The 25,289-nt window shown below is 48.2% G+C and overlaps 2 protein-coding genes across 10 annotated transcripts in view; one reads left to right on the top strand and one right to left on the bottom strand.

Moving 5' to 3' along the window:
* Positions 1 to 1,164, top strand: part of TCOF1 (treacle ribosome biogenesis factor 1) — a 37,454-nt gene extending 36,290 nt beyond the window's left edge. For all 8 annotated transcript variants that reach the window (XM_045437139.1, XM_045437134.1, XM_045437137.1 and 5 more), the window contains one exon: positions 766 to 1,164. The gene's annotated coding sequence lies outside the window, so the exon portion shown is untranslated. The remainder of the gene's footprint in view (positions 1 to 765) is intronic.
* Positions 1,165 to 2,330: 1,166 nt separating this feature from the next.
* On the bottom strand, positions 2,331 to 11,365 carry CD74 (CD74 molecule). 2 transcript variants are annotated; one of them, XM_045437142.1, is made up of 9 exons: positions 11,147 to 11,365; positions 7,044 to 7,216; positions 6,795 to 6,874; positions 6,193 to 6,255; positions 5,376 to 5,471; positions 4,967 to 5,054; positions 3,730 to 3,921; positions 3,203 to 3,265; positions 2,331 to 2,944 (listed from the first exon to the last, which is right to left on the bottom strand). In XM_045437142.1, exons 1-9 carry the CDS (start codon positions 11,221 to 11,223, stop codon positions 2,934 to 2,936), a joined length of 843 nt encoding a protein of 280 aa, XP_045293098.1. In that variant the 5' UTR covers positions 11,224 to 11,365; the 3' UTR covers positions 2,331 to 2,933. The 2 variants fall into 2 exon arrangements, with proteins under 2 accessions (XP_045293098.1, XP_045293099.1); XM_045437143.1 differs by lacking the exon at positions 3,730 to 3,921 and having other exon boundaries at positions 11,147 to 11,343.
* Between the last annotated feature and the right edge of the window lie 13,924 nt (positions 11,366 to 25,289).

Here is a 25,289-nt window from a genome sequence, read left to right as displayed (position 1 = left end):
AGGGTGGGAGGGCAGCTCTAGCATCTGGCGCGGTCACAGGGGGCCGGGCAGGCGGGCTGGAGAAAGTGGTTCCGTCCCTCAAGGTCAGTGGGACCAGCGAGGTGATGCCAGAAGTCAGAGCTGCAGAATCAGAAGAGTCCAGAACAGCAATGGCAGTGACCAACACGGGGCTCCCTGGGTGCCCGCGCGGCTCGTGCCTTAGGAGCCGGGCACGGGGCTAGTGCCTCTTTGTGTATGGGGATGAGGCTTGAGGTCAGATAGGGCTTGGACTCTCCCCACCACTGTCTAGTTCCTTTTCCTTTTGATTTTGTAACTTTGAGGGCATCGTCCGAGGCAGAGGAAGAGACAGTTTAGTCAGGCCAGGCCATTCCTGGGGATCTGGGCTCGCTCTCGGGGTGGTGGTAGGAGGGATTGAGTGTTCCACCCGACTGATCGGCCCCAGCAGCCAGCAGCCTCCTGGAAATGGGGGTAGCCCAGCCTGCCTGGGTGTGGTGAGGGTTAAGTGGATCGCTAGAGCACTCAGCCCAGTTCCTGGGACGCGGGCAGGGCCACCAAGTGCCCTCTGTGGTTAATGCTCCTTCCCTGCATCAGAGATACCAGGTCTTGCTTTTGTTTTCTTCTCTTCGGAGAAAAGGGTCAGAAATCTTCCATCTGGGTGTTTCCTTCACCCAGGGATTTCTTAGCCGGGCGGTGACCAGCCCCGTGCCTCTGCCCTCTGCCCACCATGGGTTGGAATTGAATCTTTAAGCTTCCCTCCCTCCCCAGAAGACGACAGCCAGCTGCAGTGTCCGTGCTGGCCGAGCGAGGGAGCCCTGCAGAGAGGCTGGTCCGAGGAGGAAGAGGAGGAAATGCATCCAGATCCAGTGACCTCCACTCACTGATTCCACGTCTGACTTCTGTCCTGACACCGAACGCTTCATATAGATGTGTACAGTATATATATATATTTTTTTAAGTGACCTGCCTCCCCCTTCAAACCCAACATGCCCAGAGGCCTCGGGACTTTGCACCTCTTTGCCCTGCAGACCTAGCGAGGCCCAGCCTACAGCTCCTTCCATCCCTGGTCTCTGGCTGATGCTGAGGCCTTGTCCTCCTCGATCAGTTTTTTCCCTGTTTTGTTTGTGGTTTTTTTGTAACAACTCAAAATAAAAGGCTTGAAGGAAAGGTGGGAGTTCCTAGTGCATCGGGGACAGACGTTTTGCAGCTGACCTATTCTTGGAAGGGAGAGTCTGGCCGACACCTGCAGGTGAACAAACCATCGCTCAGGATTTGTTCTTTACACATCAAGGCTCTGGGATGCTTTGGTGAGTGGGACAGACAGGTTGCCAGAGGAGACTCTGCAAAGTGCCCCAAGGTATTGAATCGGTGGGGAAGGAAAGGTTCCTGGAAGAAAGGGCGTCTCAGCTAAGGGGACCTCAAGCACGGTCGTGGTCGATTTGCTAGGGCAGGCCAGGCAAGTACTCAGAGGCACGAAATGGAAGCGGGGGGGGGGGGGGGGGGGGGTACTTTCCCAGCCACCTTTTGAAGTTAGGGTTTGAGCTGGAGGCAGGCCCTCTCGGGGAACCACGGGCAGAGGAGGAGCAGGAAAACCAGATAGGCCTGAGGTGCCCTCGTGTCCAGGTAACAGAGGTTCTGTGATGGTGACGGTGAGAAACAAGGAACACAAAAGAGCTGTCCGGGTGATCTCTGTATGACTTGGGGAGGGCAGCAGTGCGGTTGCCCAGAGCAGCGTAGAGCACCAGAAGTCATGGCGATTTCTCTCCAAAGCTTCGAGCCTTCTGCTAGAGTGGGAGGCCGTGCAGATAGAGTGCTGGGCCGGAGGCCTTGGGAGACCCAGGGTGGCATCCGGCTGCGCCCTTAACCTGGGGCCCTGCCCCCGTGCTTGCCTCTGTCCCTGCACCAAGTGTGTCGGTCTAGAGCAGGTACGGTTTTGATAGGCGTGAGCCCCCTGGTTCTCCACAGCCCCCACTCGCTGGCAGGCCTGACACCGGGCCTGGGTCATTGCCGTCTGTCCTCACACTCGTACTGTTCTTAGTACAGAAATGAGAACAGGGATCTGGGAAAATGGCAGCTGGACCGAGAGGAGCTTGCACTTAAAGAGCGATGGGCAAGAGCCTATTTCTTTTTGGAAGCAGAGTATTTCTGTGCGTTAACATGGAGACCCAAGTATGTCTGTATCTAAAGAGTGCACCCCCACAGCCCGCCTGGCCCCACGGGCCTCTGGGGGGCTCCCTGGGCTGCGCCCTCCCACCCACACCGCTGGATTCAAGGTCTCTGTTACCTCCTTGGGATAAATGAACCAGATCCCAACAACAGTCAGGAACCAGAAGTGGTCTACTTACTATGTTTTATTCTCAGAGCCTCAGCCCTGGGGGCTAATGACAAGCTTGACTGCACACAGGGAACTGGGGGTTGGCAGAAAGGGAGGTGGGGTTGTGGAGAGGCTGGTTCTTCCTGGGTGAGTGTCGCTAGAGGGAAAGAGTGGCTCCTCCCCCCCTAGTTAAATAGGCTACAAAGCCAAGGCCGAAAGAGAGCGACAGCAAACATGTTGGGTGTAGGGAAGCATTGTGCCCTCTCCCTGCACCTTCCCACTTCGTCCATGGGCCTGGATCTTGGGGCTCCATGTTGGAGGCTGAACTGGGGGTCAGCCTAGCTCTTGGTTCACCTTTGTGGGCCGTGCATCCCTGCTGATGTATGGGGTTTGGGCAGCAGGGCCCGCGTCGTTAAATCTGTGCTGCTCTGACAGGACGCGTGTCCAAGGACGATGGAGAGCCAGGTGCCAGGGTGTCATGGAAGGAGGCGCAGAAGGGGAGCTGGTGAGCAGGGGAGCGGTGTGTAAGGGAGGGGAGAGGGGCTAGGGTGGGAGGAGAGAGGGGAGCAGGGAAGCAGTGGCCATGCAGGGCTGGTTGTGTGCTGGCATCTGTGTCTGCTGTTCACATGACCACTATGGAGAAGAGAAGCAGCCGGTTAGGGTTGAGGTCCCCTGTTGTCCCTGACCCTTCCCAGCACCCTGGGATCTCAGAGCAGTTGAGGACTTGCCACCCCTGCAGCCCCTAGAGGTGGTGCTCGTGTGAAATGGTTGTCCCCGGGGAGGTTGGAGAATGACCCAGGGTCATGCTGCACTGGCCATTCATCCGTGAGGGATTCGGCCCCTCTAGGGATACGTTGCTGGGGACCAAATGTCCCCTGCAGGAGCCCTTACCTTGGCCCAGGTCCGGCTTGGTCATGCCCAGCCCAGATGACAGGTCTTCAATGTCCACTGACTCTGCAAAGGAGTAGCAAGTCCATTTGTCACTTGGCAGTCCAGCCTCCCACACCCACTGGCGAGGGGCCTGGGTCATTCTTCCCAGCCCAGCCACGGGACTCTTGTCGGATGGCAACAACCAGGCGTGGTCGGGGAAGGCCACGGGAGGGGATGATGACACAGGATGGGTGGGCCTGTAGGACTCCCGGATGCACTGTGGGTGGTGCAGGGCTGCGTGAGCATCACAGGTGAGGGACAGAAGGACAGACGAGTAAGTAGATGAGTGGAAGTGAGGAGAGAAAAGGTGGATGGACAAACACGTGAGGAATGCACGGGTAGGTGGATGGATAAAGGGGTGGCTGAGCGGCTGCCCCCAGGAGCTCGACTGTCCGGGCCACGTGTGCGCCAGGAGGGACTTCTCGCCCCGCAGCCTTCCTGGACCTTCCTGCTCCTTTGACACTCCCTGGCCGAGTAGGCACTCTTACCACTGCAGTTACGGTGCCCGTGGCTCCTGGTGTGGGGGACCTCGGTGCCGTTGGGGAAGACGCACCAGCAGTAGCCGGTGCTCCCATAGCACTGGAGCGGCTTATAGTTGCCGTTCTCGTCGCACTGGGGCCTGAACGTGCCAGGGTGGACGGCGGGAATGCGGCTGACCTCTTCCTGGCACTTGGTCAGTACTGAAGCGACAGGCATGGCGAAGACAGTGAGTGAGCAGGCCCTGGGCCAGGGTCTCGGCAGAATGAGAGATCCACATACCACTGCTGTGGGCCTGATGCCTTCTGCCCAAGTGGCCGCGCTCACTCTACCCATTGCACAGATGGGGAAACTAAGGCATGGACCAACAAAGTCTGAGATCAAAGAGGAAGTGAATGGCCATGTGGCTGATTTATCCCAGAACTTGATGATTTCTTCTGACACAAGGCCTATTAAAGTTTGGGATCGCACTTGTGAGTCTTATTTGTAGGGAAAAGCAATGGGCGTCTCGGGAAGTCTGAGCTGCTGTTACCGGGGTTATCCAAGTACAAATTGGGGCTTTGTTGAGGATGTAGAGGGAATTCAAACATTAGCTGGGAGTTGGTCGAGATGACACTGAACGTGCCTTCTGTGAACCTATGACGGAAAAATCGGAGGCCTAGGGTGGGGCGGGCCACTGTTCTTCTACTTCCAGACCTGACGCCCAGAAGGAAGACCCTGGCCCAGAGTTGCATGGCAAATTAGTGCCAGGATGGAGACCTGGCACTCTGCGATGCTTCAGGGCTGAAAATCCTGCCATACGTTGTCCACAAGATGGGAGAACCCCAAGGCCCTCTTGTCCGGCACCTGCTGTCTGTGAGCGTGAGGAGGTCCCTCTGAAGGTGGGGTCATGAGCCCTCCCAGCCCCCTCAGGAACCTGTGCAGTGTGGAGCGGGGAAGACCTTGTGATGACACCTGGGATGTTTTGGGCGGTTTTGCTCCAGGCCAACTTGTGCAGCGCTGACCTCCGCAAAGGAGGTCATCCCCTAAAAGGAGGCCTCTGCCTTGTGGGCCCTCAGGCAGAATGGGGGCTGGGGGTGGGGGGAGCAGCCAAGGCCAGAAGGAACAGGCAGGAAAGGCAGAAATGAGAGCCCTGGAGAGTCCCAGTGCTTGGGTCAGGGAGTGATCAGGTCCTACCCTCTGCAGCTCCAGGAGAGTCCCGAGGGAGCCCCCAGAAGCGCTGGCAGCCCGAGGCTCCCACTCCCATACCTTTCAGTGGAATGTCGGCGGGGTGCTTCTCCAGGGGGTTCTTGCTCATTTCAAACAAGAGCCACTGATACATCCAGTTCTCGAAGACCTGATGGGATGAGGCAAGGGGTCAGGCTCATCAGCCCCCTCCAACCTTCCCTGGCTTTGCCCCTGGGGACAGACATGGAGGGTCTGACAGGGACTCAACACCCCAGAGTCCAGCTGCAGCCCGGACCCACGGAGTTTGGTCTAGGTGGTTCCTCAGCTGCAGCCCTCCTCATGGCTGTGGCTTTGTTGGTGTTGGCCAGACTGCTGCAGCTCCCTGGGGATGGCTTCCCCGGACCCCACCCCCCTCCCTGTACAGCACCTTTTCCCAGCCCTGTCCTAATGTCGGGAACCAGAGGGAGCCAGTGTGGGGAAACCTGCTGACCTTCCAATCCAGGGTCCCCATGGTGTTCTTAAGGTGTTTCAGGTTCTCCGGGAAGTTCCCCTTCAGCTGCGGGTACACCTTCAGAGGGTCACCCTCCTGCAGGGTAGCAAGGCAGGAGGGAAGGTTTAAAAAGTGCTCCCCGGCAGGCACGGTGAAATGTGCAGCCCGTGTTCCCCTGGACCCTTGCCGTAACGGAGCCAGTGGGGACGGGAGGCGGCAAGGGCCGACCAGCGGCACAGCTACGTGATCCCCAGGCTGGGAGTAGAGAAACCCAGGTTCCAGGCCCGGATCTACCACTAACCCCCAGTCTTCTTTCTACTCCTTGCAGACTCTTCCTCACCTTTCAGGCCTCCCCTCCTCCACACCCCCTCCCCTGCCGTCACTCAGTCGGGTCCTCTGCTTCTTTCCATGCAAAGCTCCCTGCATGTCCCTCATCACCTGGTCACTTGTCTGCCTCCCACACTAGTCTGGGACTCCCATGGGATTAGAAGCGAGTCTGAGTGTTTCCCAGTGTGAGCCCAGAGCCTTGCAGTGCCTGGCACAGAGTAGACATGCAGAAGAAATTTGGGGAGGAAAAAGTGGGCATCTTGAGCAAGTCACTCCTGGGCTTTGGGCCTCAGATTCTCTAACACTCAAAAAAGGGGATGGCAGGGCTAGACTATGACATTGAAGGGTTACACTGGCATTCGTTCACTGATCCGGTGAGCCTGTCCTGAACGTCTCCTGTGAGCCCAGAATGGTGCAGGCCTTCGAGCAGGCTTTCCCTTCAGGGGAAACCAGGGTGGGTGGGCAGGGTCACTGGCTGGGTCCCACTCACCAGGAGCATGTGCATCACGTGGTCCTGTGTCATGTTGCCGTACTTGGTGGCGTTCTGCACGGGCTGTGGAAGGAAAGAAAAGGGGGTTACCAGCACTGGCCCACAGAGGAGGCGCCCTGCAGCAGAGCCAGCAGCTGGAGTCTGGGTAAGAGGCCCAGGTGCTCAACAGGAACAGGCCCATCTCTGCCACCTCCAAGCATGAGAGCTCAAGCCACTCACTTTACCTTCCTGCATCAAGGTCCTTATTGGTCAAATCTGCATAAGCTTTCCTGTCCAGGACTTTGGGGACAACAGATTGTTTTATGAACAAAACCATTACCCATCTAGGACATCAAGAGCTTTGGGAAAGAGGGGACTGAGATGCTCTGGGAAACGAGAAGCACTTTGTAAGCACCCCAGGGATGGCCCCCAGAGGCTCTTTCCTCCCCCACTCCTGGGAGCCCTCTTCTTCCTAGGGTGGGCCCTGTCCCACCCCTCACAGCGGTCCACTCCCCCTAGCCATGCTTTTCCTGGCTCAGCAGTCCTCCCCTGTCCCTTGGCACCTGCCCTCCATCTGGGCTACGTAACACCTCCCCGCTCCACCGTCCTGGGGTCGTCCTTACCGCCTGGAGCAGGCCTTGCATGGGCATCGTCTGCATCAGCATGGGGGTGGCCACCCGCAACTTGTTCAAAGGCTTGGCAGCTGTGGGAACAGGAGGTACATACAGTATGAGCGTGGGTGGCCCCAGTGCCCAGGGAAGAGAGTACTCAGATGAGGGAGAAGAAGGCAGGCCCGGCCGGGTGCTGGAATGGGGTCTCTGAAGCCAAGGGACGTGGGGTGGGGGAGGTCAGGATGGAGGCGGGGCACGCACGCTTGGGAAGCTTCATGCGCAGGTTCTCCAGCTGCAGGTTCTGTGCGGTGACCGTCAGCTTGTCCAGCCGGCCCTGTTGCTGGTACAGGAAGTAGGCAGTGGTGGCCTGGCCAGCCAGGAGCAGAGCCACCAGGACAGAAAAGCCTGTGTACAGGGCTCCTCGGCTGCACTTGCTGTTGGGGGGATGGAGAGATAGGTCAGAGGAGAGTCCACAGAGGTGGCTGCCCCAAGGACTGACAGAGTGGGGGGATGCCCCATTTCTATCAGTCCCTCCACCCCCTCGGCTACCCCTAACACACACACACACACACACACTTTAAGCACAAACAAGTGCCAACGGGCATGCAGCTTGAAAACATTCCCCAAGCCCCGTATTTCCAACCATTACTGTTCCTACGGTCCGCCTAAGCAGAAATCCTAGATCTATCCCCTGGACTTAGGATGAGTGGGGAAGAGCCAGGGACAAGTGCCTTGTCCTTTCTACCAGGGGATTTCCTGAGGATCAGGATTGCCCTCCAGGGGAAGGTAGTTTTCATCCCCCACCTACCCAACCCCCGCGGTGAAATCAGAGAAAAAGGAAAGAAGTGGGACCTGGACAGCAGAGTATGTGGCCCACCTAAAAACGAGAAGTGAGGCCTTGACATTTCAGGGGCAGGTTGGGGGCACTGGACGATGTCAGACTAGAACAGGGCCAGGCACCACCCCCTCTGGGGGCACATCCTCTGCCCCAGACTCTCAGTGTCTTTGAGCAAATCTCTGCTGTTCTTTGGGCCTGTCATGTGGATGCCTCTCACCTCAGCAATTCTAGGATCTGGTAGTTTTCTTCTTTGAAGTAAGATCTGACTGTGACCACAGAAAATATTTCAAATGATGATACCTACCCAGGGGGAATTTCAGCGGGAGTGTGGCGCTGAGCTCCCTGTGTAACTGGGAGAGTGTCTCACATTCCCTAAACTGGATGGCCCTACTGGGAGGAGTAGCCAGATCTCAGCCCTTGGAGCTGTTGGCCTTGGATACGGTTTGCCAGGGCACATGGACGTGGTACAGTTTAGGGAAGGTAAGGATCCTGTGCCAGGAACCTGAGAGTTCCTGGCCTGTTTTCTCCCACCTCACCCCAGAGGCGGGACTACTAACTAGAACCCCGGTGGGAACTGTCTGGAAACTAGGGACGAGACTGCATTCTGCTTACTGCAGGAACAAGAACACTTTAGGAAACTCCAGGAGACCCTTCTGCATAGTAACTCATGACATCACAAACAGAGCTCATTCTCATTGGCTCTCTGCTTGCCAGTCCTCTGCATTTTCTGGGCCAAGGTCCAGACCAAAAGATTGTTGTTCTGTTAGGACAAAGCAAACACCCTGCATGGGGAAGAGGAGACCAGACAGGAGGGGAAAATGAAAACAAATCCCACTTCTAGGGCTTCTCAAGGAATAGGGGTAGCCAGCCCCTAAAGTTTGTAAAAAGTCCACCCAAGCCAGGGTCTTGTCTGGGCTCAAGCTCTCCAGCTCATTACCTACAGGCTCACGTGCGCCCCTTCCGCAACCCCACACCCAGTCTAATTCTAGTCTTAGGAGAAACTGAACGTCAGTTTCTCATATGAGCATAAGAATCTACACAGCCATATTGGAGATAAGGCCTGGTATGGAACCCTGGCTCTGCACCCCCTTATCTCAGGGACGAGGGGCAAGTCACTTAACCCCTCTGAGTGAGTAACCTGAGATAGGAACAGCTACTCAAAGGGTTGTTACAGAAAATAAGATCCTGAGGGTAAAGCCCTTGGCTCCATACCTAGGCACACAACACTGAACACTCTCAGGAGTTAAGAGTTAAAACTTAGCATCTGGTTTCCTTCCTCTTTTTGCATCTTGAATGCGGTCCCCTGGTTCTGAATAACTGCCAACTCTTGTCCCCTCTATATTCATTTCCTCCTTTCCACTACTTCCTTCTTAAATAAACAATAATAACCGGCTGAAGTCAGGAGCCAACCAGAACTAGCAGGAATCATGATACAAATGTTGCCAGGCAGAAGTGCTCACAAAAGGGTCTGAGATCAGCTCAAGGCTGGGAAGGACTGAGCACACAGGGCAGGTCAGTTTTAGAAGCAGTAACTAAACTAAAAGGAAAACCAGACAAAGATTTGAGGAGAGGGCACCCTCTCTGTACACTGAGCCCATGCTGGGTCTGCAACTCACTGGGTGGCCTGAACTCAGAGGGCCTCCATCTCCCCTCCCTGCAAATCATGCTTCCAGATGGGGGCCAGATGGTAGTGAGCTCACACTTTGAAATCAGGCTAGTCCTGGGTTCAAATTCTGACTCCAACACTCACTAGCTGTGATAACTTAGGTAAGTTGCTAACTAACAAAGCCTCAATTTTCTCTTATGTAAAAATGGGGATGGGGTGCCTGGGTGGCTCAGTTGGTTAAGAATCCAACTCGATCTCAGCTCAAGTCTTGATCTCAGGCTTGTAAGTTCAAGCCCTGCACTGGGCTCTGTGCTGGGTGTGACGCCTACTTAAAAAATTAATTAATTAATGAATTAATAATAAATAAGTAAATAAATAAATAAATAATGTGGGGATGAGAAAAGTACCCGACTCTAGGGTTACTTTGAGAATTAGGATTGGGTTTAGCACATAATTAATCACAGTAATTACTAACAGTGACTGAGGACTAGTAACAGGTAGACAGTGAAAGGGGACTATTATCGTGGCTAGTATCATCATTGTCTATTTTTACTGAGACCCAGAGAGAAGCAGTGATTTGTTGCCTGGTCACCTGTCTCGCAGAATGCAGTTCCTCATGACATCTCTGAGCGTCTCTCCCAAATCTCTTTCTGCCTGGTAACAGCTGACATCACAGCTCTAAATCCCTGTAATTTGCAAATTACCTTTTTTTTTTTAAGATTCTATTTTTAAGTCACCTCTACACCTAATGTGGGGTTCGAACCCACAACCCTGAGATCAAGAGTCACATGCTCTAGTGTCTGAGCCAATCAGGACCCTCAATTTGCAAATTACTTTTTGAAGACTGAGGACTATGGGGACACAGGGTAACTGCATTCTTTTTTTTTTTTTTAATGTTTATTTTTGAGGGAGAGATAGAAGGGAAGGGGCGCAGAGAGGGGGAGCAAGAGGGAGAGAGAAAGAGAAGGAGAGAGAGGAAGAGAGGGGGAGAGAGAAGGAGAGAGGGAGAGAGAGAGAGAGAGAAGGAGAGAGGGAGAGAGAGAGAGAGAGAGAAGGAGAGAGGGAGAGAGAGAGAGAGAGAGAGAAGGAGAGAGGGAGAGACAGAGAGAGAGAGAGAGAGAGAGAGAGAGAGAGAGAGGGAGGGAGGGAGGGAGGGAGACCCAGAATCTGAACAGGGTAGCTGCATTCTAACCCTGCTTTTTTTCAGGAAACTTCTGGATGAGAGAATCCTGGGGCTGGGAGAGGGGTCCCGGGGTCCTCTGGGTGGCTGCTCTGGCCCCTTGCTACAAAGGAGAGGGACACAGGCAGGGCATGCCCACATCAACCTTCAGTGCCTTCTACAAATTTAGCCAGAGTCCCCCTTTGCCTTTCCCCGACCCCTTCCAGCATCTCTCAATCCCTCCTGTAATGGCGGACACGTCCATCTACTCAACAAACACCTGTGACTATACTTCCCTGATACAAACTCATACACTGGTCCGTGGGAATTAGAGAGAAACCCCACTGTGATGAGCTGCTTCTACCATCCTCTTTGCGAAACTCTGTTTCTCCATCTAGGATCCATAGCATTTTCCAAATCTCGTCCAAAGTTTCTAACCTAGGATTCACAGTCCAGCTTCCCGAGGTCTGTGAAGCCTGTGATATTGTTTGAAACTCTAGGGAGAGAATCCGGGGCTCTCTCCTGATTTTCAGAAGCGTATCGTGCAAAGAAATATAAAACTCCTGCCCTCAAGAAGCCCCCTCATTGTACAGGAGGGAGAACAGAAGACCTGAGCAGGCCAGAGACTTGCTCAACATCACCCAGAGTCAGGGCCTGAATCTAGCCGTCCTGCGGCTCCCCATCTAGTGCTCCTCCCGCAGCACCTGGGCACGGCTGTGCGGTCCGGGATTTGTGTGCTCTCTCCCGAAGCTCACACATACCTCTCCGGGGCTGCAGGGCGCTGGCCCAGAATGGGCAGCTGCTCATGGTTGGAGATAAGGTCGCGCTGGTCTTCCATGGTTCTGGCCTCTAGTCTTCCCCACCACACCTGCTGCTGCTGCTGCCTCCTGGGTGTCTGGGACCCTGAACCCGTGGCCACCTCTTGAAGTCGGGGCTGAGGAGGAATCTGATTCGTCCACAGGAGGCCACTCCGCCCACTAGTTAAAGTGGAAGTGAGAACCACAGAGCTGGAAATACCCCCACTTGGGCAAAGCTGCCTTTAACAGGGCAGGATGAGGGGGTGGTGATGCTCCCCAGACAGGTGAAAAGGCCAGCATACTTCCATTGGTTGCTCAGGGCCCTCGTCACTTGTTTCCGGGCAGACCTTTGGATTCATAAGGCACTTTGGATATTTCAACAAACAGGCAAATGTTCACTCCCTAGACAGGAAACCACTTTGAAAGAGAAAATGCCTTTGTCTCCCCTGTTCCCCCATAGATAGCTGGGTGCAGAAAGAGAGAGGAAACGGTGGGCTCAGTGATCCCCCTGCTGCTTCCTAACTTGAGCATTTCATGAACTGAGTCCATGTTTCTAAGGCTCTGGGACTAACATTAACTGCCACTTACTAAGTCCTCCTTTGTGCCAGGCACAGTGCTAATTGTTTTACATGCTTTGTTTCATTTGATCTTTACAGTGACTCTTTGAAGCCTGTTTTATTTTATTATTTCCATTTATAGGGAGGGACACAGAGGCTTTTGAGAGGTTATGTGCTTGCCTAAGATCATGCATCCAAAAAGTGGGGAGTCTAGGTTTTTAACCACTCGGCTCTTCCGTCATGCTGATGTCCAAACCACGTATTTCAAATTCAGGACAGTGGGGGCCTCTGCGGAAGGCCTGAGAAGGGAGATTTAACTGTGTTGGCAAGGTTTTATTTCTTACTATCTGTGGCTCACATACCACATTTGTTTTATTAATCTTTATGTCTTTTATGTGTTTCAAAATTTACATTAGTAATTTTTAAAATAATTTTAACAGCTTTTAAAGACTCTGTGGTTTGGGGTGCCTGCGTGGCTCAGTCAGTTAAGTGCCCAACTCTTGGTTTCAGCTCAGGTCATGATCTCATAGTTTGTGACTTTCAGCCCGACATCAGGCTCTGTGCTAACAGCACAGAGCCTGCTTGGGATCCTTTCCCTCTCTCTCTGCCCCTCCCCTGCTCACATTCTTTCTCTTTCTCTCTCTCTCTCAAAACAAATAAATAAAGTAAAAAAAAAAACATAAAACCTGTTAAAAATAAAAACAAAATAGACTTTGTGGTTTGAAGATTCAATGAGTCTAAGATTTCAAAAGTCAAGGGAGATAGTATATGTATTTTGAGGAGACGGAGAAGAGCAGACATGGCCTTCAATGCACCAGACCGGAGTTCAAATTCCAAGTCAGGAAGACCTAGCCCATGACCTGAGCCAGTGCCTTGACCTTTCTGAATTGTTTCTCTCCTTTGTAAAGGAAGGACGATAATACTAAACTTGCTAAGTTGTAAGAGTAAATAAGCATTTAGCACAGAGCCTGGTAACCATAGGAGATGCTCAAGAAATGAAACTGTTACTCAGATATTTACTAGTTAAGATATTTTCTGGATAATCAAGACAAATGAAATTATGTATCCATACAAACTTGAACACAAATGTTCATAATAGCCCTCAAGTGGAAATAACCCAAACCCAAAGTCACTAGATAAACAGATTGTGGTTCACCCATACAATGGATACTACTTGCAAAAAAAGGAATGAACTATTGATACATATACAATCTGGATGAATCTCAAAATAAGTATACTATATGAAAGAAGCCAGAACAAAAGAGTATATACTGTATGATTCCATTTAGATAAAGTTCTAGGAAATGCAAACTAACTTACAGTGATAGCAAAGAAATGAGTAGTTACCTAAGGATTGAGGGGGTGTACGGGTGCCTGGGTGGCTCAGTAGGTTAAGCGTCCAACTTCAGCTCAGGTCATGATCTCGTGGTTTGTGAGTTGAAGCCCCACGTCGGGCTCTGTGCTGAAAGCTCAGAGCCTGGAGCTCACTTCAGATTCCATCTGCCCCTCTCCTGCTCACACTGTGTCTCTCTCAAAAATAAGTAAATATTGGGGTGCCTGGGTGGCGCAGTCGGTTAAGCGTCCGACTTCAGCCAGGTCACGATCTCGCGGTCCGTGAGTTCGAGCCCCACGTCGGGCTCTGGGCTGATGGCTCGGAGCCTGGAGCCTGTTTCCGATTCTGTGTCTCCCTCTCTCTCTGCCCCTCCCCCGTTCATGCTCTGTCTCTCTCTGTCCCAAAAATAAATAAACGTTGAAAAAATAAATAAATAAATATTAAAAAAAATTTTTTAATGAAAAAAAAGGATTGAGAGGGTGTGGTGCAGGAAGGGACAAGAAGGAGGGATGACAAAGTGGCACAAAGAAACTTTGGGGGCACTATCTTGATTGCAGAGCTTTATTCATGATGTATGCACATGTCAAAGCTTACCAAATTGTACACTTTAAATACACAAAATTTATTATGTATCAATCATACCTCAATAAAGCTATTTTTAAAATAAGACTTTTGGGGGCACCTGGGTGGCTCAGTCAGTTAAGTGTCCGACTTCGGCTCAGGTCATGATCTCATCATTGGTGAGTTCGAGCCCCGCATTGGGCTCTGTGCTGACAGCTCGGAGCCTGGCACCTGCTTCAGATTCAGTGTCTCCCTCTCTCTCTGACCCTCCCCTGCTCATGCTCTGTCTCTCTCTCCTTCAAAAATAAATAAAAACATTAAAAAAATTTTTTTAATAAAATAAGACTTTTTAAAAACATTCCTTTTTTTTTTTAAGTTTATTTATTTATTTTGAGAGAGAGAGCAAGCAGGAGAGGGGTAGAGAGAGGGAGAGAGAATCCCAAGCAGGCTCCAAATAGGGCTCAAATTCACAAACCATGTGGTTTCTAAGCTGAAACCAAGAGTAGGATGCTTAACTGACTGAGCCACCCAGGAGCCCCTTTTAAAAACATTTCTTAACCCTCTCTCTCTGCCCCTCCCCCGTTCATGCTCTGTCTCTCTCTGTCCCAAAAATAAATAAACGTTGAAAAAAAAATTAAAAAAAAAAAAAAAAAAAAAAAGAAGGGGCGCCTGGGTGGCGCAGTCGGTTAAGCGTCCAACTTCAGCCAGGTCACGATCTCGCGGTCCGTGAGTTCGAGCCCCGCGTCAGGCTCTGGGCTGATGGCTCAGAGCCTGGAGTCTGTTTCCGATTCTGTGTCTCCCTCTCTCTCTGCCCCTCCCCCGTTCATGCTCTGTCTCTCTCTGTCCCAAAAATAAATAAACGTTGAAAAAAAAAATTAAAAAAAATAAATAAAAACATTTCTTAAAACACAAGCGACAAAGAAAAATAGTGTGTTGTACTTCAAAAGTCACTATAAAGAAAGTAAAGAGTCAGCCCCCAAATAAGAGAAAACATTTACAAATTATATATCTGATAAGGGTCTAATGTCCAGATTATATAAAGAGGTATTAGAACTCAATAGTCAAAAGACAACCTAATTTCAAATGGGCAAAGGATTTAAGCACATCTTTCTCCAAAGATGTACAAATGGCCAATAAGCACATGAAAAGATGCTCCACATTATGAGTTATTAAGGAAATGCAAATCACAGCCACAATGAGGTGCCACCTCACACCCACTATGGTGGCTGTAACCGAAAAGACAGACAATAACGAGTGTTGACAAAGATGTGGAAAGAGTGAAACTGCCATATTGCTGGTGGGAATGTAAAATAGTACAGCTGGGGCGCCTGGCTGGCTCAGCCACAGAGAATGCCACTCTTGATCTCAAGGTCCTAAGTTTGAGCCCAACATTGGTGGTAGAGTTTACCTTTTAAAAAATAAAATAAGGGGCACCTGGGTGGCTCAACTGGTTAAGAGTGACTCTTGGTTTCAGCGCAGGTCGTGATCTCATGGTTGTTAGATTCTCTCCTTCCCTCTCCCTCTGCCCCTCCCCACTTGCTCTCTCTTTCTCAAAATAAACTTTAAAAAATTATGGGGCGCCTGGGTGGCTCAGTCGGTTAAGCGGCCGACTTCGGCTCAGGTCATTATCTCGCGGTCTGTGAGTTCGAGCCCCGTGTTGGGCTCTGTTCTGACAGCTCAGAGCCTGGAGCCTGTTTCAGATTCTGTGTCTCCCTCTTTCTGACCCTCCCCCGTTCATGCTCTGTCTCTCCCTGTCTCAAAAATAAATAAAACGTTAAAAAAAAATTTTTTTTAATTAAAAAAAAAATTAAAACATGGTACCACTACTTTGAAAAACAATTTGACAACTCCTCAAAAAATTAAACAGGGTTACCATATGAGCCAGTAACTCTGCTCCTAGATCTGGCACAAGAGAAATGAAAGCATACCCCCACACAAAAACCCGCACACAAATGTTCTTAGCACCATTGTTCTTCATACCCCTAAAGTGAAAACAACCCAAATGTCCATCAACTGATGAGTGAATAAAATGTGGCATATCCATACAATAGAATATTATTTAGCCATAAAGAGGAGGTAATATATCAACAGAACTGTTTTTTTTTTTTTCAGAAACAATGAAGTACTGATTCATGCCACTAAATGTTTGAATTTGGAAAACATCATGCTAAATGAAATAAACCAGACACAAAAGGCTACATACTGTATGATCTATTTCTGTGAAATGTCTGGATTTCCATAGAGAGAGAAATCCATAGAGAGAGAAAGTAGATCAGTGGTCGCCGGGGGCTGGGTGGGGAGGGGAGGATAGAGAATGATTGCTAATGGGTAGGAGGTTTCCTTTTGGGTGATGAATATATTCTAGAATTAGATAGTGGTGATGGTTACATGACTTTGTGGATATATGGAAAACCACTGAGTTGTACAATTTTAAAAGCTTGAATACTGTGTTAGGTGAATTATAGCTCAATTTAAAAAAAGATTTCTTGGTAATGATGGCTAGAACACACATATAGCTTCACTTCCTCTCTCAAATGACATTTTTTTTTTTTTAATTTAAACTATAAGGACAAGGAGGACAGAAGAGAAAGCAGCAGCAGAATTTTGGAAGCTGGAGAGCATATACACTAGAGGTAACTCCTGTAGCAGATCCAGAAAGCTAAATCCTAAACCTGCAGCTAGAAAAGCTGACAAGCCACCTATTTCCATGGCAGATGTAAATCTGCTCAGGAACTGGGATATTAGGCAACTGGGTAGGAGTAAAGGTGGGGCTAAGAAGAGGAGGATTGGTTGGAAGTCTGCTTACCAAACAGTTGGATACCCACTTCCTTTCCTGCCATAAGTTCCTCCTCCCTCTCTCAGGGAAGACTGGAAGTTTATCCTCTGGCACAGCATAGGACATGGGCTGGTACTAAAGCTAAGAGTCCCAGCCTTCTCCCCACTCCCGGTTCCCCAAATGCTAGAAGGCAGGCCTGTCCCTCCAGGCAGTACATGAGAAGATCCTTCTTTGGGGAACATGACCATCCCAGGAGAAATGACCTAAAAATTCTGACATTGGGGGTTCCTCAATGAAACGGATAATGCTATAGGGGAGCTCTCAGTGGATAAGCCCTACTCATGGATCACAGCTTCTACTTGGTTTTTTAGATAATCAAGGGTTATAGAATATCTGAAGAAAGCCTCTAACATAAAAGAGAATGAACAAAACAAATAACCAAACCCCCAAAAAGCACCACGGAGGAACAAAATGGCCATGATTAGCATTAGAGACATAAAATATGATACTATACCCATGAACAAGAATAGATGCCCTTAGAAGAAAAACACAGCTGAAAAAAAAAAAAGAAGAAAAACACAGCTATTGAAGATTAAAAGCACAAGGGCAGATATTAAACAATTGGTAGATGGAAGATAAAGGTTTTTTTTTTCATTTCTCAGAAAGATAAATTTCCCACAAAGACAAAAAGAAAAACTGGAAAGAAAAGAAAAGAGAATTAAAGACCAGTTTGGGAAGCCCAACAGCCAAATATCAGAGTTCCAGAAATAGAGAACAGAAAATCAAGGGGAAGAAATCATCAGTGAAATAAGTCAGTACAATTTCCAGAATTCAAGGGCATAAATTTCCAAACTGAAAGGGCCCAGGGAAGACCAAGGAAAAAGCATGAAAATAGTCTCAAACCAAGGCACATTATGGCGAGGCTTCAGAAAAATAGAGACAAAGAAAAGATTCCGCAAATTCCAAATTTCCAAAAAGGAAAAAACATGTACAAAACACCAGGAATCACAATGACTTTGGACTTCTTAACAGCAACCCTGCAAACCAGAAGATAATGGAGCAATGTCCTCAAAATTCTACGGGAAAGTTATTTCCACCCTGGCATCTTCACTGAGCCAAATTATCAAATATGTGAGGGTGTCATGAAGATATTCTCAGACATTCAAGATCTCAAAATTTTTCCTTTCTCAGAAAGCTTCAGGAAGGTATGCTCCACCAAAATGAAGGCGTTCACTAAAAATACAAGGAGACCTGAGACACAGGAAACTGAAATTCCACTTGTGAGACAGAATAGGGATCCCCAAGAGGGTGGTGCACAGAAATTCTAGGAGTCAAACGAAAACATCTACATTGGATCAGGCCCAAAGGCTCTGAAAGACATCTCAATGTGACAAAATTGATACATATCTGATATGTCTGATAGATATATGATATGTACTGAGAGGCAATTTAGGTAGTTTTTGGAGAGTATAAAATTAAATTATGATAATTTCACTGAAAATTAAGTAAGTGAAGGAACATTCATACACTGTTGGTGGGACGCAAACTGGTGCAGCCACTCTGGAAAACACTATGGAGTTTCCTCAAAAAGTTAAAAATAGAAGTACCTCATGATCCGGTAATTGCACTACTGGATATTTACCCCCAAAATGCAAAAACACTAATTCAAAGGGATACAGCACCCCTATGTTTATTGCAGTATTATTTACAACAGCCAAATTATGGAAGCAGCCTAAGTGTCCATCAACAGATGAACCGATAAAGAAGATGTGGCACATATACACAATGGAATATTATTCAGTCATTAAAGAGAATGAAATCTTGCCATTTGCAACAACATGGATAGAAGCAGAGAGTAGAATCTTAAGCAAAATGTCAGAGAAAGACATATATCATATGATTTCACTTATATGTGGAATTTAAGAAACAAGAAAACAAGGGAAAAGAAAAAAGAGAGAGAAAGACAAACCAAGAAACAGATTCTTAACTGTAGAGAACTGATAGTTACTGGAGGGGAGGTGGGTGGAAGGATGGGTAAAAAAGGTGATGGGGGAATTAAAGAACACGTTTATCATGATGAGCCCTGAGTAATGTACACCTGAAACTAATATAACACTGTATGTTAACTGTACTGGAATTAAAATTAAAAACTTAATTTAAAAAAACAACAAAAAAAGAAAGGCTGCTGGGTGGCTCAGTCCATTGAGCAACCCTCTCTTGATTTCAGCTCAGGTAATGATTCCAGGGTTGTGGAAGCAAGCCCTAAGTCGAGCTCACGCTGAATGTGGAGACTGCTTAAGATTCTCTCTCCCTCTGCCCCTCCCTGACTCCTGCTCTCTCTCTCTCTCAAAAAAAAAAAAAAAAAAAAAAAAAAAAAAAAATAATAATAATAATAAAATTTAAATAAAAAAATTTAAAAAGGGGTGCCTCGGTGATTCAGTCAGTTGAGTAACCAACTTTTGGTTTCGGCTCAAGTCATGATCTCAAGGTTCATGGGTTTGAACCCCACATGGGTCTCCGTGCTGATGGTGTGGAGCCTGCTTGGGATTTTCTCTCTCTCCCTCTCTCTCTGTGCCTCCCCTGCTCATATGCACATTCTCTCTCTCTCACAAAATAAATAAATAACCTTAAAAATTTTTTGAATACAAAATAAAAGAAAACAGGGGCACCTGAGTGGCTCAGTCAGTTAAGCAGCCGACTCTTGATTTCAGCTCAGATCATGATCTCGTGGTCATGGGATTGGGCCCCAAGTCAAGCTCCATACTAGATGTGGAGCCTGCTTAAGATTCTCTCTCCCTGTCTCTCTACCCGTCCCCTGCTCACATGCTCTTGAAAGAAAGAAAGAAAGAAAGAGAGAAAGAAAGAAAGAAAGAAAGAAAGAAAGAAAGAAAGAAAGAAAGAAAGAAAGAAAGAAAGAAAGAAAATTAAGCAAATGAAAAACCAAGACAACTATTAAGTCTTGGGAAAACAGAAGTTATATATCAAATCAATAATAATCCTAGTATAGTATGTAACTCATATTATTGTTACTATGTAACTCATATTATTGTCATAATATGGTAAACACTGAATGCTGATCATAAATAACCAAACATATAATAGAGGTATAAGGGAGGAGGAAAGGACAAGAAAGAGTGACATAGAAGGACAGAAGAGGAAAGAAGTCTAAATCCTCATCTTCCACTGTGAAAAACCAACCAGATAATGTTTAAAATTGAAAAATCAGGAAGTAAAATCAGAAGTTATTTAGAGATACAGAGATAGATACCAAAAGAATCAGCTAAAAACGTTTAACTGGTATAAAGAGGAAGATGAGGAAATGCTATTTTTCATAGTAAGCCTTACAGAAGTATTTGATTCTTTGACTATGTAAATTTTTGTAACTTTGATACAAAGGAAAACTAAATTTAAAAATAATGAAAAAAGGGGCACCTGGGTGGCTCAGCCGGTTGAAGCCTCCGACTTCAGCTCAGGTCATGATCTCACGGTTTGTGGGTTTGAGCCCCATGTTGGGCTCTGTGCTGACAGCTCCGAGCCTGGAGCCTGCTTCAATTCTGTGTCTCCCTCTCTCTCTGCCCCTCCCCTGCTTGCACCCTGTCTCTCTTTCTCTCAAAAATAAATAAACATTAAAAAAATTGTTTTTAAATAATGAAAAAATACATCAAATTCAATTGATTGTAAGCTGACTGTGAAAACAAAATGGCAGGCCAAAACCTTTTCCTTGTGAAGCAACTTTAGGCTAAGGCCAAAAATGACCCCAAAAGTCAACCTGCTCTTGCGTGCAGGAGACTGGAGACTAATTCCAGCCAGGAGGGTGGACCCCAAGACTGAGTTTCTCCAGGGTGGGTGGGAGAGGGCTCTAGGCCCCACTGCCTACTGAAGGAACCCTATGCCACCCCTCTCCCTGCATTGGGAAGGAGACAAAGTGGTGAGGAGCAGGAAGACTTGGTATCTAACACATCCTTAAGGTTAACGCAGGATTCAACGACCCCGTTGTTCAGATGGGGAAAGTCTGGCTCAGAAAGGGGAAAGGAACTGGCCCAAGGCCATACAGCGAGGTCACAAAACGCTGGGTCTGGCCCCTGCAGTTACACAAAAGAGCCAAGAGCCAGTCTGAGGCAGACTTCCTGTATTCACGTCCAAGTTCTAGTAGTTGGATCACAGGGCAGAGAAAACGAAAATACAAGGTAGGTGTGTTGGAGACATCAAGAGAAACCAAGGAAATGTTCAAAGACTACTGGGATTTGTCAGAAGGATCCAGGATCCAAATGGAATGGGCAGCTGTCAGTGAAACATGGGACATTTCCAGAATCAATCAGAATAATTTACCTGCTCTTTAGAAGAAACTATAGTCCCACCCCAGGTGATAAAGAAAAATTCTTCTTAAAAAAAAATTTTTTTTTAATCTTTATTTTTGAGAGACAGAGACAGAGTGTGAACGGGGAGGGGCAGAGAGAGAGGGAGACGCAGAATCTGAAGCAGGCACCAGGCTCTGAGCTCTCAGCACAGAGTCCAGTGCGGGGCTCAAACTCACGAAACGCAAGTTCATGACCTGAGCCGAAGTCAGATGCTTAACAGACTGAGCCACATAATGCTCCCAATAGTCTTCTTTTTTTCCAAATGTTTATTTATTTTGAGAGAGAGAGAGAGAGAGAGTGTGTGTGTGAGCCAGGGAGGAGCAGAGAAAGAAGGAGACAGAGGATCAGAAGTGAGCTCTGTGCTGACAGCAGAGAACCCAACGCAGGCTGGAACTCACAGAACGTTGAGATCATGACCTGAGCTGAAGTTGGACGTTCAACCAACTTAGCCACCCAGGCGCCTCAAAGAAAAATTCTTCTTTACACAAGAATACAAGAAAACCAACATAAAAGAAAAGATAGAATTAGAAAATCACCTTTTAATAACCTCCAGTGCAATAGCTGGTTCAGGTAAGGGCCACCAATGGATGCCAAAACCATGAGATGAAAGGTTGGAGAAAGAAAGGATATCATGCACTGAAGCAGCATCCCAAAGGTCCTCACTGATTGCAAAGAGGGAAAGGCACTTTACGAGGGTGTAATCCTGCTATCAGCACCAAGTGATCAAACTTAGCATCACCAATCGTGGGACAGTCTGACAACAGGTTTCCTAATGGGATATAACACTGAGCATCAGCTGGGAAATATCTTTGCTAAAACATCATTAACCTGAATCTACCTTTTTTTTTTTTAATAAGTTTATTTATTTAAGAGAGAGAGAACTGGGGAGGTGCCGAGAGGTGGGGGGAGAGAATCCCAGGCAGGCCCCATGCTATCAGCATGGAGTCTGACACAGGGCTCAAACCCACAAACCGTGAGATCAAGACCTGAGCCGAAACCAATCGCTGGATGCCTAACCAACTGAACCACTCAGGCATTCCAACCTGAATCTCCCTTTAGACCTAAGTTTCAGTTTACAGTAGTTAGAAGAATAGAAGAACAAGTGAAATGACACCAGAAGGAAAAAGACAAATCCAAGGACAGTCCACAAGACAATGACTGTTACCATCAAAGAGTCAATGCCATGAGAAAGTGTGTGTGTGGACAGGGTTCTGTATTTTAAAAGATTTAAGAAATAAAAAAGAAAAAGAAATGTAGGGATACCTAGCTGGCTCAATCAAGGGAGCATGCAACTCTTGACCTCAGGGTTGTGAGTCCAAACCCCATGTTGGGTGTAGAGATTACTTACAAATAAAATCTTTAGGGGCGCCTGGGTGGCTCAGTCGGTTAAGCATCCGAGTTCAGCTCAGGTCACGATCTCACAGTCTGTGAGTTTGAGCCCCACGTCAGGCTCTGTGCTGACAGCTCAGAGCCTGGAGCCTGTTTCAGACTCTGTGTCTCCCTCTCTCTCTGCCCCTCCCCCATTCTCATTCTGTCTCTTAAAAATAAGTAAACATTAAAAATCAAAATCTTTCAAAAAATAAAAGATTTACAAAATTTAATAACCAGGTGCAATTTATAAATCTTGACAAGATTCTGGTTTGGGAAAAAAAAGCTACAAAAGATATTTTTGAGAGGCCGAGGAAATGTGAATCTGGATTGAATATTAGAGGATATTTCGAAATTGTTACTGCTTGTCTCAGCAATAAGTGTGAAAGTGGAATTTTTGGCTGTTAAGTGATTATGTTTTCAGGAGCTGAAGACTGAATGAAGTACTTGGAGGTGACATGACTTGATGTTTCCAACTTATTTTCAAATGGTTCAGAAAAAAAGATACAGATAGATAAGAGGTAAAATTAACTAACAACGGTTGATCATAGATGGTGGGTATAGGAACGATAAACTTTTCTGTATGTTTAAAGTTTTGCATAATAAATGGTTGGCGGAATGGTTTTCAAAGCCTACACAGGAACCGTGTTGGGTACTAAGAAGACACTATGTTGCCATCACTGTTACCTTGACACTTGTGGGGGCAGCGGGCTCTTTTACAGCACAGGCACATGTGCATCGTAATCTTTATTGGACTTTCTCAATAACTATTCAAAAGGTTTTTTGGGTTTTTTTTCATAGGAAAAAATTCCAGCTCTACCACTTACTAGATGGGTGATTTTATGCCAATTACTTAACTCCCTTTTGCCTCAGTTTCCTCAAATGGGCATGCTAATAGAACCTATCTTATTGGGTTGCTGGGAGAATTGAAGGAGTCAACACACACATGCCTGCCATAGAGACTAAGTGTGCAGAATTTAGGTAGTTCGGTGATATGATTTCCCTGCAAACTTGCCACGTCTGAATTAGGGACCCTGCCTGTGTACAGAGATTTGGAGCCACTCAAGGAAAGGGAGCAGCAGGCGTGTTTGTCTGAGCATGTGTATCCTCCCACCAGGGAACTTCCTGGGAGTCTCGAGATGTACCCTTCAAGCTAGTCAGTTGAAATGCCTGCTCTCCCTTGGTGTGGACACTCTAGGCTCCACAGGTGTGAGTTCCCGCCAGTTCATTTGGGTGAGCCAGGAGGTGGACTCTCTCAGGACCTCAGGCCCATCCTGTTCTCCTCCTCAGTCCCCAAGTCTCTGAGAGGGCGGAGCCACCCCAGGTAGCAGGCCGGCAGTGCGTATCCAGCCCTGCCCACCACCCCGCATGGCCTGGCCATTCTTTTGGTGGGAGGTCTCCAAGGACTCTGGTACACTTGGGCTGTGAACACAGAGCCAGGAAAGGGGCTCTTCGTGGGGAAGGAACAGGTCCGGGCTCCAGTCCCACATCTGCTATACCTGCCCCAGGCAAGTTACTTACTTCACTTCTTCCATTCACTCATTTAACACTTATTTATTGCACATCTTCTTGGTGCCAGGCACCGTCTTGGGTACTTGGGCTACATCAACAAACAAAGCAGACAACCATCTCTGCCCTTATGGAATTTACATCCTAGTGGGAGATAAGCAAGTAAACTATACTGTTTGTTAGAGAGAGATGAGCAAGCTGGGCAAAAGGGAAGGTATTGCTGGGGCAGGTGGATAGGGGTAGGGTGCAGTACTTTATAGGGTGTTGGAATGCGCCTCACTGGCAAGGCCAGATTTGAGCATAGGCTTGAGGGTGAGGTTGTCTACTATGCCCACGTCTGGGGGAAGAGTGTCCTCGGCAAAAGAAAGCCAGAGAAAAGGTCCCATGGTGGGGATGTGCTTGGCATGGTTGAGGAATGGCAAGGAGGCTAGTGTGGCTGGAGTGGAGCCTCTGAGATGGAGAGAAAGTGCACGAGGTCAGTGATGTCTGGTGCCAGGCCCTCTTCATGGTCTGGTGTGGCCATCTTCATGACTTTGACTTTTACCCTGAGTGAAATCAGGAGCCATGGGAAGCCTTTGAACAGAGGAATGCTGTTATAATTGTGTTTGGCTTTTTTTTTTAAAGAATGCTTTGTTTTAATGTTTATTTTTGAGAGAGAGAGAGAGAGGAAAGGAAGGAATGAGGGAGAAGGCAAACAGAGACACAGAATCCGAAGTAGACCCCAGGCTCTGAGCTGTCAGCATAAAGCCCAACATGAGGTGTGAACCCATGAACCATGAGATCATGGCCTGAGCCAAAGCCGGATGTTTAATCAACCCAGCCACCCAGGTGCCCCTCTGATTGTGTTTTAAAAGGGTGGCTTGGGCTGCTGCTTTGAGAATCTCATTGGACTGCTGTGAAGGTCTAAGGAGAGCCTGGATGGAAAACACTTTGTAACAAAAAGCCCTGAATACAGTACAATGCTCTGGGGGAAAAGAGACTAGCTGTTCTGCTTCTTCCCATCTTATCCAAGAGACACTCGAGTAAGGAAAGGATTTGACTTGCCCAAGGTCAGATGCTCTACAATCAATTTAGCATCTGGAACTCCTGGACTCTTCTCCCAGGTGCCATCTGGCAGGTAGGTAAATAGCTTTTGGAATTGTGGTCTCAGTGAGTGCATCTGAACAGGACCGACTGAGTGGTTCTCCCCCATGATTCGTTCATCCAGCAAATATGGATCAAGCACAAGTTCTCCACCCGGCATTAGGATATAGGGGCAATCGAAGACACCTGGTGAGGGCTGAGCCCCAGTCTTTTATGGAGCAGGAGTCAGATATCGGTCAGAGACCAGGCCACCAGTGGCTGGGGGTAAGCTTAGGGGTCGGGGGTCAGTCCATGGCTGGAAATCAGCATGAGGCTGGAGGCAGAGACCAGTCAGGAGGCTGTGGTAAAAAGCCAAGCTGGAGAGGCAAGGCCTGGTGGAGCCTGTGGCTGGGAGCATGAGGAAAGGGAACGAAGAGTAAAAACGTCAGGAGGAAAGTCCACAGGACTTGGGGGAGACTGGGTATGAAGAAAAGGGTGGGACCAAGATGCTGCTGAGCATTCCTACTTGGGTGACAGAGATGATGTCATTCACAGAAACAGGAAGTCCTTGGCACATCTGAGG

Source organism: Leopardus geoffroyi, chromosome A1 (genome assembly GCF_018350155.1).
Source record: "Leopardus geoffroyi isolate Oge1 chromosome A1, O.geoffroyi_Oge1_pat1.0, whole genome shotgun sequence".
NCBI lineage: Eukaryota > Metazoa > Chordata > Mammalia > Carnivora > Felidae > Leopardus > Leopardus geoffroyi.
Note: the sequence above shows the minus strand (reverse complement) of the source record. Positions and strands in the feature narration are given on the sequence as shown.